Below are 21,972 nucleotides of genomic sequence, written 5' to 3'. Positions count from 1 at the left end.
AACATGTCCTTACCTTAGAAATTACCTAGGGTTACCCATAGCTCTCTGTTTTTCTAAGCTCCATGTACCTGTCCAGGTGTCTCTTAAAAGACCCTATCATATCCACCGTCACCAGCAGCCCATTCCACGGACTCACCACTCTCTGTGAAAAAAAAACTTAACCCCTGACATCTCCTCTGTACCTACTCCCCAGCACCTTAAAACTGTGCCCTCTCGTGTCAGCCATTTCATCTCTGGGAAAAAGCCTCTGACTATCCACATGATCAATGCCTCTCATCATCTTATTTAATAGGAAACTGGGAATGTAGGAAAAATCTGTTCTAGTTCAATATTTTTAGAGTTGTAGAGAACTACAGCACAGAAACAGGCCCTTCAACTCATCCAACCTATTCTCATTCTTTTTTTAATTTCAGATTTCCGGCAAATGTAATATTTTGGTTTTGGATTATTTTTAATTTGTGTAATTAAAGTTTTAATGTGCAATTATTAAAAAAGTACAGTGACATTGAGTGTGCTGAACTACTGTGACTAAACTCTGACTACAGTGTGAGTTCAAGTTTGCAGTGTGAGAATGGCCAACAGTAAACTTAGTAACCTTGTGTGAAATTCCCACTCTCCCCCTCTACATCCACCTCCTAGCCTCTGGTACCATTCCCATTGTCCCCTACTCATGCCACCTCCTAGCCTCTGGTACCATTCCCATTGTCCCCTACTCATGCCACCTCCTAGCCTCTGGTACAATTCCCACTCACCCCTGTTCATGCCACCTCCCAGCCTCTGGTACTATTCCCATTCTCCCCTGCTCATGTCACCTCCTATCTCTGGTACAATTCCCACTCACCCCTGCCCATGCCACCTCCCAGCCTCTAGAATTAAGGAACTGGAGTTGGATGAACTTAGTATCATCCGGGAGGTCGAGCATTTGATAGATAGGACTTTTCAGCAGGTGGTTACACCCAGACTGCAGAACTCGGGGAGTAGATGGTTTTACATCGAGACAGGTAAAGGGGGAAGAAAGTCCATGCAGGGTCCCCCTATGGCCATTCTCCTCAGCAATGGATACTGCTGAGGGGGTGACCTATCCAGGCAAGGCAGCAGCAAGCGAGATCAATAGGACAATGGTCAGCTCTGAGCCTCAGAAGGGTAGGGTAAAGTCAGATGGAGCAATAGTCATAGGGGACTCAATAGTTAGGGGGACGGATAGGAGGTTCTTTAGCAGCAAAAGAGACACCAGGATAGTGTGTTGCCTCCCGTGTGCTAGGGTCCAGGATGTCTCTGAGTGGTTGCAGAATATTCTTGAAGGGGAGGGTGAACAGCTGGAGGTTGTGATACATGTTCGTACCAATGACATAGGCAGGAGAGGGGTAGAGGTCCTGCGCAGTGAGTTTAGGGAGTTAGGAAGGAGGCTGAAGAGCAAGACCTCCAAAGTGGTACTCTTCAGATTTCTCCCAGTCCCACAAGCTGGTGAAGGTCAGAACAGGAAGATAACACAGATGGAGTGGTTGAGGAGATGGTGCAGGGGACGGGGTTTCAAGTTCTTCGATCAATGGAACCTTTTCTGGTGAAGGGGTGACCTGTATAAGTGGGGTGGGTTGCACCTGAACTAGAAGGGGACCTGTATACTGGCGGGCAAGTTTGCTAATGTTGTTGGGGAGGGTTTAAACTAGATTTGCAGAGGGATGGGAAGAGAAGTGAAGAGGCAGAGGATGGGCCGTTGGTGCACAAGTAGAGACAGCTTATAGGGAATTTGTGAGGAAAGATATGCAGATGATAGAGCAAAAAAGCACTCAGCCAGATAGTTTGAAATGTGCCTATTTTAATGCAAGGGGTGTCATAAACAAGGTGGTGAGCTTAGAGCATGGATCAATGCATGCAACTATGGTGTTGTGGCCCTACAGAGACTTGGATGTCTCAGGGGCAGGAATGTCTGCTGAGCATGCCAGGTTTTAGATGTTTCAAAAAGTACAGGGAGGGAGGCAAAAGAGGTGTGAGAGTGACACTGCTAATCAGGGATAGTATCACGACTGAGGGTTGTCTACTGAGTCATTGTGGGTGAAAGGCAGAAACAGTAAGGGGGCAATAACTCCAGTTGGTGTTTTTTATGGCCTCCCCCCCCGCATAGTAACAGAGATATCGAGGGTTGTTGTTATTCTGCATGGAGGATGGTGACCATTAGTGTCCTGCAGGGGTCTGTTCTGGGACCCCTCCTCTTTGTGACTTGAATAAATGACTTAGATGAGGAAGTAGAATAGGGAGACGGATTCTAGAAAAGTGTACTAATAGCAGGGTTGTTGTGGTGGGAGATTTTAATTTCCCAAATATTGATTGGCATGTCAATCCCACGATTAATGAAGGCCAATACACCGTATGCTTTCTTAACCGCAGTGTCAACCTGAGCAGCTGCTTTGAGCGTCCTATGGACACAGACCCCAAGATCCCTCTGATCCTCCACACTGCCAAGAGTCTTAACATCAATACAATATTCTGCCATCAGATTTGACCTACCAAAATGAACCAGTTCACACTTACCTAGGTTGAACTCCATCTGCCACTTCTCAGCCCAGTTTTGCATCTTATCAATGTCCCGCTGTAACCTCAGACAGCCCTCCACAGTATCCACAACACCCTCAACCTTTGTGTCATCACCAAATTTACTAACCCATCCCTCCACTTCCTCATCCAGGTCATTTATGAATATCACGAAGAGTAGGGATCCCAGAACAGATCCCTGAGGCACATCACTGGTCACCGACCTCCATGCAGAATATGACCTGTCAACAACCACTCTTGGCTTGCTGTGGGTAAGCCAGTTCTGGATCCCCTTGGATCCCATGACTCCTTACTTTCTCAATAAACCTTGTATGGGGTATCTTATAAAATGCCTTGCTGAAATCCATATACACTACCTCTGCTGCTCTTCCTTCATCAGTGTGTTTAGTCACATCCTCAAAAAATTGAATCAGGCTTGTAAGACACAACCTGCCTTTTACAAAGCCATGCTGACTATTCCTAATCATATTATGTCTCTCCAAATGTTCATAAATCCTGCCTCTCAGGATCTTCTCCATCAACTTACCAACCACTGAAGTAAGACTCACTGGTCTGTTATTTCCTGGGCTATCTCTGCTCCCAGGAGGGTCTCGGCCTGAAACGTCGACTGTACTTCTTCCTATAGGTGCTGCCTGGCCTGCTGCATTCCACTAGTATTTTGTGTGTGTTGCTTGACTTTGTCAGGGGCAGGTTGTGCCTTACAAGCCTGATTGAATTTTTTGAGGATGTGACTAAACACATTGATGAAGGAAGAGCAGTAGATATAGTGTATATGGATTTCAGCAAGACATTTGATAAGGTACCCCATGCAAGACTTATTGAGAAAGTAAGGAGGCATGGGATCCAAGGGGACATTGCTTTGTGGATCCAGAACTGGCTTGCCCACAGAAGGCAAAGAGTGATTGTAGATAGGTCATATTCTGCATAGAGGTCGGTGACCAGTGGTGTGCCTCAGGGATCTGTTCTGGGACCCCTACTCTTCGTGATTTTTATAGATGACCTGGATGAGGAAGTGGAGGGATGGGCTAGTAAATTTGCTGATGATATAAAGGTTGAGGGTGTTGTGGATAGTGTGGAGGGCTGTCAAGAGGTTACAGCGGGACATTGATAGGATGCAAAACTGGGCTGAGAAGTGGCAGTTCAACAGTTCAACCCAGATTAGTGTGAAGTGGTTCATTTTGGTAGGTCAAATATGATGGCGGAAATAGTATTAATGGTAAGGCTCTTGGTAGTGTGGAGAATCAGAGGGATCTTGGGGTCCACATCCATAGGACGCTCAAAGCAACTGCACAGGTTGACTCTGTGGTTAAGAAGGTGTATAGTGTATTGGCCTTCATCAATCGCGGAATTGAATTTAGGTGTCTAGAGGTAATGTTGCAGCTATATAGGACCCTGGTCAGACCCCACTTGGAGTACTGTGCTTAGTTCTGGTCACCTCACTACAGGAAGATGTGGAAACCATAGAAAGGGTGCAGAGGTGATTTACAAGGATGTTGCCTGGATTGGGGAGCATGTCTTATGAGAATAGGTTGAGTGAACTCAGCCTTTCCTCCTTGGAACGACGGAGGATGAGAGGTGACCTGATAGAGGTGTACAAGATTATGAAAGGCATTGATCATGTAGATAGTCAGAGGCTTTTTCCCAGGGCTGAAATGTTTGCTACAAGAGGACACAGGTTTAAGATGCTGAGGTGTAGGTACAGAAGAGATGTCGGTTAAGTTTTTTACTCAAGTTTGGTGAGTGCGTGGAATGGGCTGCTGGAAACGGTGGTGGTTACAATAGGGTCTTTCTGGAGACCTTTGGATGGGTATGTGGAGCTTAGAAAAATATACTGCCAATGATGATGATAGAGGCGGATACAATAGGGTCCTTTAAGAGACACCTGGATAGGTACATGGAGCTTCCAATGCCACCTCCCCTGGATCCACCCTATTACCTCCCAGCCTCTTGACACCATTCCAATTCTCCTACCCCCTATGCCACCTCACCTAGATCTATCTGTAAGACCACAATATTTAGGAGCAGAGTTGGACCATTTGACCCATTGAGTCTGCTTTGCCATTTCATCATGGCTGATCCATTTTTCCTCTCAGCCCTAACTTCCTACCTCTCCCCATGTCCCTTCATGCCCTGACCAATCAAGGATCTATCAATCTCTGGCTTAAATATACCTAAAATTGGCCTGCTCAGCCACCTGTGATAACAAATTCCACAGACTCACCACTCTTTGTTGAAAGAAATTCCTCCTTATCTCCATTCAATAAGGATGCCAATCTACTCTGAGGTTGTGTCCTCTGGTGTTACACTGTCCCACTGTAGGAAACATCTTTTCAACATCCCGTGTTCTCTCCATGAGTGCATGGGTTTCCTCTAGGTGTCCTGGTTTCTTACCACAGTTCAAAAACGTTCCAGTTAGTAGGATAATTATGTCCTGTAATTAGGCAAAGGATTAATCATTGGGTTGCTGGGCGGTCGTCTAGGTGGGCCAAAGAGCTTGTTTTGTGCTGTATCTCTAAATAAATAAGAGTATTTACGTCTTGCACCATACACCAGTCACAAGGCAACAAATTTCACAATGTGATAAACCTGTTAGTGATTTTTATTCCAATGTAGTCGGTCATCACTGCAGTTCCTCTGCCAAATATAACCTTTTGTAACTGAGACCAAAGCTGTACACAGCAAATGCATCCTGATATTCAGTGACAATACCATCTGTTTATCCTGAGCTGCTTATATATATTACTGGAATTTCATCCACTCAAAACTTGTTAACTAATCTTTCCAAAAATTCAAATCAATCATCTCATTGGTTTGTCCTGATCTGATTTGCTCCCTTTAGAGAAGTGGATTAATCACAGACAGACATACTTTATTGATCCTGAGGGCAATTGGATTTTGTTACAGTTGCACCAACCAAGAATAGTGTAGAAATATAGCAATATAAAACCATAAATAATTAAATAATAATAAGTAAATTATTCCAAGTGGAAATAACTCCAGGACCAACCTATTGGCTCAGGGTGTCTGACACTCTGAGGGAGGAGTTATAAAGTAAATCATACAAAATTTTCCTTTCTCCAAGCCACGGTCACTCTGTTCAAACCTGTTATTCTTTTCAAGTGTTTGCGTGTAAAATTTTTGCAGCATTTTGTGATGTTAGGCTACTAATTCTTTTTCTTTCTCATGTCTTTCCTAAATAATGGGGTCAAATTTGCTACCCTCCAAAGCACAGGAACAATTTCAAAATCTACCGAATGTTGGTATACTATCTCTTCACAATTCCTTATTGTATCATCAGTTTTTGTAGCTCATTCATTCAGTCTTTATTCTTATTTCACTCCTGGTTTTCTGCTACTTCTAGCAAGTATTTTTGTCTTCTGTGAAGAGATGTATAAGCATATAACAATTACAGAACGGAAACAGGCCATCTCGGCCTTTCTAGTCCATGCCGAACAAAGTACTTGTTTAATTTTCTCATTCCTACTATAACTTCTCCTATTTGTAATGTTTAGCCTCACTAATCTTTTTTTATACCTCCATTATACTTTTTTTCTATTCTTTGGCAATTTTGTTTTCATCCTTTACTGAGTTCCTAAATCAACTATCTAACCCTCTTCCTTGCAGTTAACTTTACTTGTTAGCTATCATTTGTGTGTTTTTTTTCTGCAAATTATGCGTCATTTCTTCTCACTACTAGTCATTGTCTGTGCTCTCCCTCATACTTTCATAGGTGGTGTAAATGTAACACCTATCTTCTGTAACATTCCATTTTATTATGTTTGCTTTCCCTGAAGGCCTCTTTGCATAAAATTAGCAATTATTCCTTCCTCAGAGAACAAAAGAAAATTGTAACAGCCACTCCTCAATTGTTTGCTCAACATGTTGGTCTGGAAACTGATATTTACATTTGATGAATTGCTGCTAATTTAATTTGTCCAGTTTATAGGTAGATCAAAGACCTGTGGTTACTATATTAGCCCTGTTCCATGCACTTCTAATTTCTTGATATCACATCTACTACTTAACAGTCTTTAACTAGCTGCCACCAGTATCTACTACCCATTGCGGTTTCTTAGTTCATTTCATACGGATTCAACATCATGTTTGCTGAGCCAAAGTCATTTCTAAGTGATGAAGGGTTTCGGCCCGAAATGTCGGCACTACCTCCTCCCATAGATGCTGTCTGGCCTGCTGAGTTCTGCCAGCATTTTGTGTTTTTATTTATTTCCAGCATCTGCAGATTCACTCGTGTTGTTTCATTTCTAAGTCTGTCTGAACTATTCCTTAGTAGTAGCACCAACCCATCTCTTTTTTTAAATCTCAATCCTTAATTTATTTATTCATTAAAACTATGTGGGCAGGCCCTTCTGCCCCTTTGAGTCACCCCGCCCCAGCAACCCCCAACAAACCTGATTAACAGTAACCTAATCACAGGACAATGTACATTGTGGGAGGAAACTGGAGGACCTGGAGAAAACTCTCATGTTCCATGGGAAGAACGTATAGAGGCCCCTTACAGGACAGCCCTGGACTTGAACTCTGAACTCTGAAACACCCTGGGCTGTAATAGAGTCGTGCTACTGCAGTGCCCAGTACCATCCCATCAAGGAAGAGGTACAGGAGTCTGAAGACACACACTCAAAATTTCAGGAACAGCTTCTTCCCCTCTGACATGAATGTCTCAATGGACAATGAACTCATGTACACCACCACACTGGTTTTTGATCTACTTTTGCTCTTTTTTTGTAGTACTTTGTTAATTTCTTATTGTATATTGCTGCAAAACAACAAATTTCACAACATATGTCAATGATATTAAACACAATTCTGATTCTGATCATCCTTCTTAGACCTACCAGCTTTGATCCCATCCAGCTGTGTTTCCACAACAGGAATTACCTGTCCACTTCCATTTCATTCATTAACCTTTATGAAAATGCTTTGAGCATTTAGATACAGCATCTTAATTTTGCCATTTCAACCATTTTCCCATTGCTTGATCTAAAATTACACATACTCAAATTCCTCAAACAGATGTCCAGCTAATCTCAAAAAGAGAAAATCCAGATGCTGGAAATCCAAGAAACTCACACAGAATGCTGGAGGAACTCAGCAGGCCAGGTAGCATCCATGGAAAAGAGTATAGTTGACGTTTCAGGCCGAGATCCTTCATCAGGACTGGAGAAAAAAAAATTCCTTTTTCTAGTTTCAGTTCAAGGATTGAATCTATTAAAATGAATAGATTATCCCATTATGATAGTAACCTCCCTGTTTGCTGGAGAGATTGTAAAAATCAAAATGCAAACCTTTATCATATTTTCTGGGATTACCCCGTTATCAAAGACAATAGACAACAGACAATAGGTGCAGGAGTAGACCATTCAGCCCTTTGAGCCAGCACCGCCATTCACTGTGATCATGGCTGGTCATCCACAATCAGTACCCCATTCCTGCCTTCTCCCCATATCCCTTGACTCCGCTAACTTCAAGAGCTCTATCTAACTCTTTCTTGAAAGCATCCAGAGACTTGCCCTCCACTGCCTTCTGAGGCAGAGCATTCTACAGATCCACAACTCTCTGGGTGAAGAAGTTTTCCCTGAACTCCGTTCTAAATGGCCTACCCCTTATTCTTAAACTGTGGCCTCTGGTTCTGGACTCCCCTCAACATCAGGAACATGTTTCCTGCCTCTAGCGTGTCCAATCCCTTAATAATCTTATGTGTTTCAATCAGATCCCCTCCCATCCTTCTAAATTCCAGTGTGTACAAGCCCAGTTGCTCCAATCTTTTAACATATGACAGTCCCGCCATCCCGGGAATTAATCTCGTGAGCATACGCTGCACTCCCTCCATAGCAAGAATGTCCTTCCTCAAATTTGGAGACCAAAACTGCACATAACACTCTAGGTGTGATCTCACCAAGGCCCTGTACAACTGCAGAAGGACCCCTTTGCTCCTATACTCAACTCCCCTTGTTATGAAGGCCAACATGCCATTAGCTTTCTTCACTGCCTGCTGTACCTGCATGCTTACTTTCAGTGACTGATGAACAAGTGCACCGAGATCTCGTTGTACTTCCCCTTTTCCTAACTTGATACCATTCAGATAGTAAGCTGCCTTCCTGTTCTTGCCACCAAAGTGGATAACCTCACATTTATCCACATTAAACTGCATCTGCCCACTCACCCAACCTGTTCAAGTCACCCTGCATTCTCATAACATCCTCCTGACATTTCACACTGCCACCCAGCTTTGTGTCATCTGCAAATTGGCTAATGTTTCTTTTAATCCCTTCATCTAAATCATTAATGTATATTTACTTATAGTCACTAGGAAAGTTGACAAGGATAAAGCAGTGGATGTTGTCTATATGGACTTTAGTAAGGCCTTTGACAAGGTTCCACATGGAAGATTAGTTAGGAAGGTTCAATCGTTAGGTAGTAATATCAGAGTAGTGAAATGGATTCAACAGTGGCTGGATGGGAGATGCCAGAGAGTAGTGGTGGATAACTGTTTGTCAGGATGGAGGCCGGTGACTGGTGGTGTACCTCAGGTATCTGTACTGGGTCCAATGTTGTTTGTCATATCCATTAATGATCTGGATGATGGGGTGGTAAATTGGATTAGTAAGTATGCAGATGATACTAAGATAGGTGGCGTTGTGGATAATGAAGCAGGTTTTCAAAGTTTGCAGAGAGATTTCGGCCAGTTAGAAGTGTGGGCTGAAACATGGCAGATGGAGTTTAATGCTGATAAGTGTGAGGTGCTACATTTTGGTAGGACTAATCCAAATAGAACATACATGGTAAATGGTAGGGCATTGAGGTATGCAGTAGAACAGAGTGATCTAGGAATAATGGTGCATAGTTGCCTGAAGGTGGAATCTCATGTGGATAGGGTGGTGAAGAAAATTTTTGGTATGCTGGCCTTTATAAATCAGAACATTGAGTATAGGAGTTGGGATGTAATGTTAAAATTGTACAAGGCATTGGTGAGGCCAAATTTGGAGTATTGTGTACAGTTGTGGTCACCAAATTGTAGGAACGATGTCAACAAAATAGAGAGAGTACAGTGGAGATTTACTAGAATGTTACCTGGGTTTCAGCACCTAAGTTACAGAGAAAGGTTGAACTAGTTAGGTCTTTATTCTTTTGAGCGTAGAAGATTGAGGGGGGACTTGATAGAGGTGTTTAATAGGGGGATAGATAGAGTTGATGTGGATAGGCTTTTTCTATTGAGAGTAGGGGAGATTCAAACAAGAGGACATTAGTTGAGAGTTAAGGGGCAAAAACTTAGGGGTAACACGAGGGGGAACTTCTTTACTCAGAGAGAGGTAGCTGTGTGGAACGAGCTTCCTGTAGAAGTGGTAGAGGCAGGTTCGATTTTGTCATTTAAAAGAAAAATTGGATAGGTATATGGACAGGAAAGGAATGGAGGGTTATGGGCTGAGTGCAGGTAGGTAGGACTAGGTGATAGTAAGCGTTTGGCACGGTCTAGAAGGGCCGAGATGGCCTGTTTCTGTGCTGTAATTGTTATATAATTATTGTAAATAGCTGTGGTCCCAGCACCGAGCTTTGCGGTATCCCACTAGTTACTGCCTGCCATTCTGAAAGGGACCCGTTAATCTCTATTTGTTTCCTGTCAGCCAGCCAATTTTCTATCTATGTCAATACCCTACCCCCAATACCATGTCCTCTAATTTTGCCCATTAATCTCCTATGTGGGACCTTATCAAAGGCTTTCTGAAAGTCCAGGTACACTATATCCACTGGCTCTCCCTTGTCTTTTTTCATAGTTACATCCTCAAAAAATTCCAGAAGATTAGTCAAACATGATTTCCCCTTTGTAAATCTATGCTGACTTGGACCTATCCTGTTACTGCTATCCAAGTATGCCGCTATTTCATCTTTTATAATTGACTCAAGCATCTTCCCCACCACTGATGTTAGGCTAACTGGTCTATAATTCCCTGTTGGAAAATGATTACCAATGCATCCACGATATCTAGAGCCACCTCCTTAAGTAACCCTGGGATGCAGACCATCAGGCCCTGGGGATTTATCAGCCTTCAGTCCCATCAGTCTATCCAACACCATTTTCTGCCTAATGTGAATTTCCTTCAGTTCCTCCATTACCCTAGGTCCTCTGGACACTATTACTTCTGGGAGATTGTTTGTGTCTCCCCTAGTGAAGACAGATCCAAAGTACCTGTTCAACTCATCTGCTATTTCCTTGTTACCCATAATAAATTCACTCGTTTCTGTCTTCAATGGCCCAACTTTGGTCTTAACTAATCTTTTCCTCTTCATATACCTAAAGAAGCATTTACAATCCTCCTTCATATTCTTGGCTAGCTTACCTTCGTACCTCATCTTTTCTCCCTGTATTGCCTTTTTAGTTATCTTCTGTTGCTCTTTAAAAATTTCCCAATCCTCTGGCTTCCTGCTCTTCCTTGCTGTTAAACTTCTGTTTTATTTTTATACTGTCCTTGTCTTCCCTTGTTAGCCACAATCACCCCATACTCCCCTTAGAATCTTTCTTCCTCTTTGGAATGAACTGATCCTGCACCTTCTGTATTATTCCCAGAAATACCTGCCATTGTTGTTCCACTGTCATCCCTGCTAGGGTATCTTGGCCAGCTCCTCCCTAATGGCTCCATAGTCCCCTTTGTTCAACTGTAATATTGACACTTCCAATTTTCCCTTCTCCCTCTCAAATTGTAGATTAAAGCTTATCATATTATGGTCACGACCTCCTAATGGCTCTTTTACCTCAAGTTCCCTTATCAAATCTGGTTCATTACACAACACTAGATCCAGAATTGCCTTCTCCCTGGTAGGCTCCAGTACAAGCTGCTCTAAGAATCCATCTCGGAGGCACTCCACAAACTCCCTTTCTTGGGGTCCAGTATCAACTTGATTTTGTCAGTCTACCTGCATGTTGAAATCCCCCAAAACAATTGTAGCATTACCTTTGCGACATGCCAATTTTAACTCTTGATTCAACTTGCACCCTACGTTTGAGGGAGCCTGTAGATAATTCCCTTTAGGGTCTTTTTGCCCTTACAATTACTCAGTTCTATCCATATTGACTTTACATCTTCTGATTCTATATCACCCCTCGCAAGGGACTGAATTTCATTCCTCACCAACAGAGCCACCCCATCCCCTCTGCCCAACTGCCTGACCTTTCAATAGGACGTATGCCCTTGAATGTTCATTTCCCAGCCCTGGTCCCTTGCAGCCTTATCTCTTTATCCTACAACATCATACTTGCCAATTTCCAACTGAGCTTCAAGCTTATCCACTTTATTTCTTATACTTCAGGCATTCATATAAAATACTTTTAATCCATTACTCCCCTCACCTTTCACATCGACTCCTATTGCACTTGGCCATATTCTTCGATCCCTTCCTGATCTTTCTGCTCCGTTAATTCTGTTGTCTTTCTTAACTTATCTCATTCTCTTTCCCTTTAACGCCATCCTTATATTTCCAGTTCATCTCCTCCCCCCCCCCACTACTTAGTTTAAACACACCCATGTAGCAGTGACAAACCTGCCTGCCAGAATGCTTGTCTCCTGTCTGTTAAAGTGCAACTCGTCCCTTTTGTACAATTCATCCTTACCCCAAAACAGATCCCAGTGGTCTAAGAATGTAAATCCCTGCTTCCCGCACCAGCTCCTCAGCCACACATTCAGATCCCCTATCTCCCTGTTCCTGCCCTCACCAGCATGAGTGAGGAATCAGAGTTGGAAGGTGGGGAGAGGAGAGGAAGAAACACAAGATGATAGGTGAAACCAGGAGGAGGAGAGGGGTGAATTAGACTCTGTTGGTTGTCCGTCGTATCTGACAGTGACAGGAGACTTGTGCAGAAGAGTTTTAAAAGTGAAAAACCTGTTGCCCTAGGGCAGTTCCACTCTCTCAACCTTGGAGGTGTGGGTCCAGTGATACAAATAGTCCGGTTAATCTAAAGGGTAGATCAAGTTTCTGTTCTAATCCTTTCAACCAGGCATGAAGGTGGAAGAATTGTGGAGTAGGATGAAGAGAATTTTGTATAAGTGTCATTGATATTTAATTAATCCATTTGTGGCTGCTGAGTTTACATGTTATTTAGTTTGTAAGTGTGAAGTCAGCTCACTGTTTAATTGTACTAAATGTTTCATTGCCATGCATTAGTAAACTGTAAGTAGTGATTATGAGCTTTTGTGCATGGCCTGATGCTGAATCACTTGGGCTGACCTTTGCCAACTTTATTTTTGTAAGGTGAAACAAAGCCAGAAGATGAATCAAATAAACAGAAAATGGAGGACAAGCCAGAGGAAGAACATGATTATCACAGAAATGATGAGCAGGTAGCTTTATCGTAACAACATGTCCTGTGTGCTGTGTGCTGTTGGTAATATGTTGTGCACCTTGACTCTGGAGGAACACCGTTTCATCTGGCTCTAGTCATGCATGGTTGAATGATAATTAAATTGGAACTTGAACTTAAGCAACCTTGACAAATTTTCCTGAAAGTGTAGTGGGCTTCACTTTGTATGGAAACAACATTATAGAACTGATAATCAGTATCAGTAAATTCATGCAGTTTTAGAAATCTACAGCACATTACAGGTCCTTTGGCCCATAATGTTGTGCCAACCATATAACCTACTCTAGAAAGTGCCTAGAATTTCCCTACTGTATAGCCCTCTATTTTTCTAAGCTCCATGTACCTATCTAAGAGTCTCTTAAAAGACCCTATTGTATCCGCTTCCACCACTGTCAGTGCATTCCATGCACCCACCACTCTCTGTGTGGAAAAATTTACCTCTGGGATCCCCCTTGTACCTACTTGCAGGCACCTTAAAACTATGTCTCCTTGTGTTAGCCATTTCAGGCCTGGGAAAAAGTCTCTGGTTATCCACACGATCAATGCCTCTCATCATTTTATTCACCTCTATCAGGTCAGCTCTCATCCTCCATTGCTCCAAGAAGAAAAGACCAAGTTCATCTTATAAGGCATGCTCCCCAATCCAAATAACATCCTTGTAAATCTCCTCTGCACTCTCTCTATAGTATCCACATCCTTCTTGTAGTGAGGTGGCCAGAACTGAAGACAGTACTCCAAGTGGAGTCTAACTAAGGTCTTATATAGCTGTAACATTACCTTATGGCACTTGAACTCATTCCCATGGTTGATGAAGGCCAACGCACCATACGCCTTAAAAACACGATCAACCTGTGCAGCAGCTTTGAGTGTCCTATGGACACAGAATCCCAGATTTGGCTGATCCTCCACACTGCTAAGAGTCTTATCATTAGTATTATATTCTGTCTTCAAATTTGAATTTGACCTACCGAGATGAACCACTTCATACTTATCTGGTTTGAACTCCATCTGTCACTTCTCAGCCCAGTTCTGCATCCTATTGATATCCCATTATAATCTCTGACAACCCTCCAGACTATCCACAACACCCCCAACTTTTGTATCATCAACAAACATAATGTTATGGTTTCTTTATTGCTGCCTCAGTATCTCCTATCTGTCCCCCTAACTATTGACGCCTCTATTATGTGACCTTTCACCTCCATTATGTTCTCTCATAAGAATATCTACGAGCTGGGCAAATAATAATGTAAGAAATAGGAGCAGAGTATTGCTCCTCACTCTAATGGTCCATTCGCTAAGATCGGGTCTGATTTGATGTTGACCTCACTTCCATTGATGTTTTGCGTAGAGAATAGCAGAGGTTCACAAATCTCCAGGATGTTCTTCCATAGACGTGCCTTCTCCTTAATATGAAATTATGCATTATTGATTAAACCACCAAAGACCATTCTCTGAGCAGTCACCCTATTGGCACCTCAGCATATTTCTACAAGTTCATCTAATATTGTTCTTCTCTACTTCAGTCAGTATAGCCCCTCAGCTTCTCGGTTTCACATCAACCTAGCATTTGAAATGCTTCCAAGTCATGAATGTTGTATCCAGGCGTGTTATTACTGAAAAGTTATGGAATTACACAGCACAGAAACAGGCCATTTGGTAAACCTTTTCCCTGCTAATCAAAATTATTTTCTCATTTAGTCCCGTGTGTCAATGTCAACAGACAGTAGGTGCAGGAGTAGGCCGTTCGGCTCTTCGAGCCAGCACCACCATTCACTGTGATCATGGCTGATCATTTACAATCAGTACCCTGTTCCTGCCTTCTGTCCATATCCCTTGACTCCGCTATCTTTTAGAGCTCTATCTAACTCTTAAAAGCATCCAGAGAATTGGCCTCCACTGCCTTCTGAGGCAGAGTAATCTGGCCCATGTCCCTTTACTACAAGGGTTCCCAACCTTTTTTTATGTCATGGACCAGTACTAATAAGTAAGGGGGTTCATGAACCCCAGGCTGGGAACCTCTGCTCTAATAAATTCTAATACCTGTACCTGTCCAAATGTCTCATAGAACGTACAGCACAATACAGGCCCTTCGGCCCACAAAGTTGTGCTGAACATGTCCCTACCTTAGAAATTACTAGGCTTACTAGCCCTTTATTTTTCTAAGCTCCATGTTCCTATTCAAGAGTCTCTTAAAAGACCCTATCGTATCTGCCAACACCACCATTGCTGGCAGCCCATTCCACGCATTCACCATTCTCTGTGTAAGAAAACTTACCCCTGACATCTTCTCTGTACCTGCTCCCCAGCACCTTAAACCTGTGTCTTCTTGTGACAACCATTTCAGCCCTGGGAAAAAGCCTCTGACTATCCACACAATCAATGCCTCTCATCATCTTATGCATATATCCTAGCCATTGTAATTGTGCACACCTCTACCAATGCCTTTGGCATCATGTTCCATCACAGAGTTTCCCAACCTGGGGTCCGCAGACTCCTCTATCCATGCCGTAAACAGTGGTTGGTAATCCCTGCTCTAAGAAGAACTTTACCATCATGTCCCCTTTAAACTTTTCCTCTTTCACTATCAAACCCATGCTTTCCAGTTTTAGACTCGCTAATCGCAGAAAATGACTCCATATTCGCCCTATCAATGCCCTTCATGATTTTGTACCCCTTGATAAGCCACACATCAGCCTCCTCCACTTCACATTTCTGCTTAACCCAAGTCCACATTTGATGAGCAATACATCCTGATTGGGTACCTCTGTGTGGGCTTCTGCACTGTGAACTGGAAAACATGCTAGTGAGCTAATCAGCTACAGAAATGTACCCTTCAGTGTGAGTAAGTGGCAAGACATCCAAAGGGGGGGTGATGGGTGAATGGGAAAATGTTGCACGTGCAGGAAATGTGGACAGTATAGTGCTGAAGGGAGCCAGTGCGGCAAATGTGTGATCTAGATGGTGCATGTGGAGAGGATGTGGGGAAGTCTAAGACCAGAGGGCACAGTCTCAGAATTCAAAGGATGTCCATTTAGAACAGAAATAAAGAAATTTCTTTAGCCAGAGGGTAGTGAGTCTGTGGAATTCTTTGCAAAAGTTGGGTGTGCAGGCAAAGGCATTTGGTATAATTAAAGCAGAGGTTGAAAGGTTCTTGATTAGTCAAGGCTTCAAAGATTACAGGGAGGAGGCAGGAGAATGGGCTTGAGAGGGATAATAGATGGAATGTCGGAGCATTGGGCTGAGTGGTCTAATTCTGCTCCCATGGTCTTGTGGTCCTGTGGCTTTATGATCTACTTATGCCTTACATGAGAATGCTGGCTGCTCACTGTGACTATGTGGGGTGAAATTCACACTAATCTACAGATAGCTAGAAAAGATAAACGGTAAACATTTGTTTTGCTGTTCCTAATTTTTCAGAGGTTTTTTTAATGTGACATACATCAAATTATTGACTAAATGATGTGCTTCTAATTGCTGATAATGCTGTGTCAGGATGATTCCTATTTCAGCATCATGAACGCTAAGTCTCATCAAGCCTGCATTGCAGCAGGAGAGAAAATCTAGTTGCATAATTTTGAGAATGTCTTGCTGGAAATGTGTTCTGAATTTCCCAGCCTGGTTTCAGACATCATAAACCCTGTGTTGTTCTTCTGCACTTTTTTAATTGTATTATCATAATTTCTATTATTAGACCATAAGGTAAAAGAGCAGAAGTAGGATATTTAGCCAATCGCGTTTGCTCATTGCTGATCCAATTTACCTTCCAGTCCCAATCATTTACTTTCTCCCCTTATCCCTTTATGTAATCAACAATCTATCAACCTGTGACTTAAATATACATGAAGACTTGGCCTCCACAATTGCTTGTGGCAAAGAATTCCACAGATTCACCACCTTCTGGCTAAAGAAATTCCTCCTCATCTCTGTTCTAAACGGATGTCTCTCAATTCTGAGGCTCTCCTCTGGGTCCTACAGGCTCAGAGTCATCAGACCCTCTTCATATGAGAAGCCATTCAATCCTGAAATCCTTTTCATGAATTACCTTTGAACCCTCTCCAGTTTCAGCACATCCTTTCTAAGGCTACATCCACACTACGCAAGATAAATCCGTAACCAAAGCCTTTTCTCTTTGTTTTTACACTCCGTCCACACTAAAACGGCATTTTCGTCCCCCAAAACAGGAGCTTTTCAGAAATGCTTTCCAGGGTGGGTATTCTTGAAAACGCTGCTTGGGCAGATCATTGTGGACAGGGTAACCGGAGACTTTTGAAAACGCTGGCAGACAGCAGCGCGCTATTTCATTGTTTTCTTGAACGCAACCTAAAAATTTCAGAACAGACGGCAAAGAGACTGAAGCCAGAAGAGTTAGAAATGTACTCACCAAATACTTTGACCCATAACTTACTAAATAAATAAGTATGCTGTACTCACTTTGCCCTGTTTTCTGTCCTTGATCGTATGAAGGTGGTTTACCTATTTATGCAAGTACTTCTCTGACAATAGATGTGTAACAGCCTAATGTAACATTGTATGGAAATACAAGATAACATTGATGCAGATATGTTTTATACATTTAACAAGGTGCTTTATTAATGCAACAGAGTTAGTCAATTTTTCAATGTTCGTCATCAGCCGGGTCAGTCTGCCTGTGAACTCTCTGTCGGTTGCCACCGTACTCTCCAGTATTTGTTTTTTTTAGATTTAAGTTCTCCTGTGCAAGAGCCAACAGCTGTCCATTGTTTTAAGTTTTTCTAGTCTGTAACTACACAAACGCGCACTTTTACGGCGAGATTCAACACCAAACCTGTCACTTGTTTTCGGTAGATGTGTCCTGCACATGCGCAGGAGGAGAAGATTTAGCGAAATCTCCATTTCAGTGTGGATACAGATATTTTCAAAAATGCATAGTTTGGACGCCTATCGTTTTTACGCAAAACCAGCATTTCTAAATTATCCGGTCTAGTGTGGATGTAGCCTAAGATAAGGGAGCTAAACTTGTTTACAGTACTCCAAGTGAGACCTCACAGTGCTTGAAAAGTCTCAACACTGCCCTGTATCAGAACCCTTTGAACTCAACAGGTAGTGTATTTCATCCCCTGTATTGGAACTCCTCGAACTCTGAACTCAACAGATCGGACATTTCATCAGCTGTATCAGAACCCCTTGAACCTGAACTGAACAGGTAGTGTATTTCATCTCCTGTATCAGAACCTCTCGAACTCTGAACTCATCATGTGGTACATCTCATCTCCTGTATCAGAACCCCTCGAACTCTGAACACAACAGGTAGTGTATACAGACAGACAGACATACTTTATTGATCCTGAGGGAAATTGGGTTTTGTTACAGTCGCACCAACCAAGAATAGTGTAGAAATATAGCAATATAAAACCATAAATAATTAAATAATAATAGGTAAGTTATGCCAAGTGGAAATAAGTCCAGGACCAGCCTATTGGCTCAGGGTGTCTGACACTCCGAGGGAGGAGTTGTAAAGTTTGATGGCCACAGGCAGGAATGACTTCCTATGATGCTCAGTGTTGCATCTTGGTGGAATGAGTCTCTGGCTGAATGTACTCCTGTGCCTAACCAGTACATTATAGAGTGGATGGGAGACATTGTCCAAGATGGCATGCAACTTGGACAGCATCCTCTTTTCAGACACCACCGTCAGCTGCATTTAATTCCCTCAATTAAATCATTAATATATATTGTAAACAACTGAAGTCCCAGCACTGAGCCTTGCGGTACCCCACTAGTCACCGCCTGCCAATTTGAAAAGCTACCATTTATTCCCACTCTTTGCTTCCTGTTTGCCAACCAATTCTCTATCCACATCAATACCATACCCCCAATACCGTGTGCTTTAAGTTTGCACACTAATCTCCTGTGTGGGAGCTTGTCAAAAGCCTTTTGAAAATCCAAATATACCACATCCACTGGTTCTCCCCTATCCACTCTACTAGTTACATCTTCAAAAAAATTCTATAAGACTCATCAGACATAATTTTCTTTTCACAAATCCATGCTGACTTTGTCCGATGATTTCACCTCTTTCCAAATGTGCTGTTATCTCATCTTTGATAACCGACTCTAGCATTTTCCCCACCACCGATGTCAGGCTAACCGGTCTATAATTCCCCGGTTTCTCTCTCCCTCCTTTTTTAAAAAGTGGGTTTATATTAGCCACCCTCCAATCCTCAGGAACTAATCCAGGATCTAAAGAGTTTTGAAAAATTATCACTAATGCATCCACTATTTCTTGGACTACTTCCTTAAGCACTCTGGGATGCAGACCATCTGGCCCTGGGGATTTATCTGCTTTTAATCCGTTCAATTTACCTAGCACCACTTCCCTACTAACATGTATTTCCCTCAGTTCCTCCATCTCACTAGACCCCCTGTCCCCTACTATTTCCAGAAGATTATTTATGTCCTCCTTAGTGAAGACAGAATCAAAGTAGTTATTCAATTGGTCTGCCATGTCCTTGTTCCCCATGATCAATTCACTTGTTTCTGACTGTAAGGGATCTTCATTTGTCTTAACCAATCTTTTTCTTTTCACATATCTATAAAAGCTTTTACAGTCAGTTTTATGTTCCCTGCCAGCTTTCCTTCATAATCTTTTTTCCCTTTCCTAATTAAGCCCTTTGTCCTTCTCTGCTGGACTCCGAATTTCTCCCAGTCCTCAGGTGTGCCACTTTTTCTGGCTAATATGTATGTTTCTTCCTTGGAATTGATACTATCCCTAATTTCCCTTGTCAGCCATGGGTGCACTACCTTCCCTGGTTTATTCTTTTGCCAAACTGGGATGAACAATTGGTGTAGTTCATCCATGCGATCTTTAAATGCTTGCCATTGCATATCCACCGTCAACCATTTAAGTATCATTTGCCAGTCTATTTTAGCTAATTCACATCTCATACCTTCAAAGTTACCCTTCTTTAAGTTCAGAACCTTTGTTTCTGACTATGTCACTATGTCACTCTCCGTCTTAATGAAGAATTCCACCATATTATGGTCACTCTTACCCAAGGGGCCTTGCACGACAAGATTGCTCACTAACCCTTCCTCGTTGCTCAATACCCAATCCTAGAATGGCCTGCTCTCTAGTTGGTTTCTTGACATGTTGGTTCAGAAAACCATCCTGTATACATTTCAAGAAATCCTCTTCCTCAGCACCGTTACCAATTTTGTTCACCCAATCTATATGTAGATTGGAGTCACCCGTTATAACTATTGTTCCTTTATTGCACGCATTTCTAATTTCCTGTTTAATGCCATCTCCAACCTCACTACTACTGTTAGGTGGCCTGTACACAACTCCCACCAGTGTTTTCTGCCCCTTAATGTTATGCAGCTCTACCCGTATCGATTCCGCATCCTCCAGGCTAATGTCCTTCCTTTCTATGGTGTTAATCGCCTCTCTAACCAGCAACGCTACCCCACCTCCTTTTCTTTCCTGTCTATCCCTCCTGAATATTGAATATCCCTGGATGTTGAGCTCCCATCCTTGGTCACCCTGGAGCCATGTCTCTGTGATCCCAACTATATCATATTCATTAATAACTATCTGCACATTTAATTCATCCACCTTGTTATGAATGCTCCTCGCATTGACACACAAAGCCTTCAGGCTTGTTTTTACAACACTCTTAGCCCTTATACAATTATGTTGAAAAGTGATCCTTTTTGATTTTTGCCCTGGATTTGCCTGCCTGCCACTTTTACTTTTCACCTTACTACTTTTTGCTTCTACCCTCATTTTACACCCCTCTATCTCTCTGCACTTGTTCCCATCCCCATGCCACATTAGTTTAAATCCTTCTGAACAGCGGTAGCAAGCGCTCCCCCTAGGACACTGGTTCCAGTCCAGCCCAGGTGCAAACCATCCTGTTTGTCCCGGTCCCACCTCCCCCAGATCTGGTTCCAATGCCCCAGAAATTTGAATCCCTCCCCCTTGCACCATTTTTCAAGCCACGTATTCATCTGAAATATCCTCCTATTTCTACTCTGACTAGCAAGTGACACTGGTAGTAATCCAGAGATTATTACCTTTATTACCTTTCCTTGTATGCCCTCTTCTTTGCTTTTACTTTGGCTTTGACTTCTCTGGTCAGCCACGGTTGCATCCTTTTTCCATTCGAAAATTTCTTCTTTGTTGAGCTGTATCTGTCTTGCACCTTCCTCACTTCTCGCATAAATTCCAGCCACTGCTGCTCTGCCGTCCTTCCCACTAGTGTCCCTTTCCAGTCAACTTTGGCCAGTTCCTCTCTCATGCCACTGTAATTTTCTTTACTCCACTGAAATACTGACACTTTGGATTTTGGCTTCTCTTTCTCAAATTTCACAGTGAACTCAATCATGTTGTGATCACTGCCTCCTAAGGGTTCCTTCACCTCAATCTCTCTAATCACCACTGGTTCATTACCCAATACCCAGTCTAGTACAGCTGATCCCCTAGTGGGCTCAACAACAAGCTGTTCTAAAAAGCCATCTCGTACAAATTCACTCTCCTGAGATCCAGTGCCGACCTGATTTTCCCAATCCACCCGCATGTTAAAATCTCCTACAGTTATCTTAACACTGCCCTTCTGGCAAGCCTTTTCTATTTCCTGTTGTAATTTGTAGTCCACATCACTGTAGCTGTTAGGAGGCCTGTATATAACTGCCATCAGGGTCCTTTTACCCCTGCGATTTCTTAGCTCAACCCATAAAGATTCTGCACCTTCCGATCCTATGTCACCTCTTCCTAATGATTTAATATCATTTCTTACCAATAAAGCCATGCCACCGCCTCTGTCTACCTGTCTATCCTTCTGATACACGGTGTATTCTTGGACGTTCAGCTCCCAGAGACATGCATCCTTTAGCCACATCTCAGTAATGTCCACAATATCATACCTGCCAATCTGTAATTGTACGACAAGATCATCCACCTTATTCCTTATGCTGCGTGCATTTAGGTATAACACCTTAAGTCCAGTATTTGGTACTTTTTGTTTTGATTGCACTGCAACTTTATTGCACTGGAATTCATCCCAATG

The 21,972-nt window shown here is 42.6% G+C and overlaps 1 protein-coding gene across 3 annotated transcripts in view; it reads left to right on the top strand.

Moving 5' to 3' along the window:
• LOC132405063 (polycomb group RING finger protein 3) overlaps positions 1-21,972 on the top strand; it is a 166,090-nt gene that overhangs the window by 102,206 nt on the left and 41,912 nt on the right. For all 3 annotated transcript variants that reach the window (XM_059989797.1, XM_059989795.1, XM_059989796.1), the window contains exon 7: positions 12,814-12,902. In XM_059989797.1, coding sequence (XP_059845780.1) covers positions 12,814-12,902 — 89 coding nt within the window. The remainder of the gene's footprint in view (positions 1-12,813; positions 12,903-21,972) is intronic.

This window comes from Hypanus sabinus, chromosome 14 (assembly GCF_030144855.1).
Source record: "Hypanus sabinus isolate sHypSab1 chromosome 14, sHypSab1.hap1, whole genome shotgun sequence".
Classification (NCBI taxonomy): Eukaryota; Metazoa; Chordata; class Chondrichthyes; order Myliobatiformes; family Dasyatidae; genus Hypanus; species Hypanus sabinus.
Note: the sequence above shows the minus strand (reverse complement) of the source record. Positions and strands in the feature narration are given on the sequence as shown.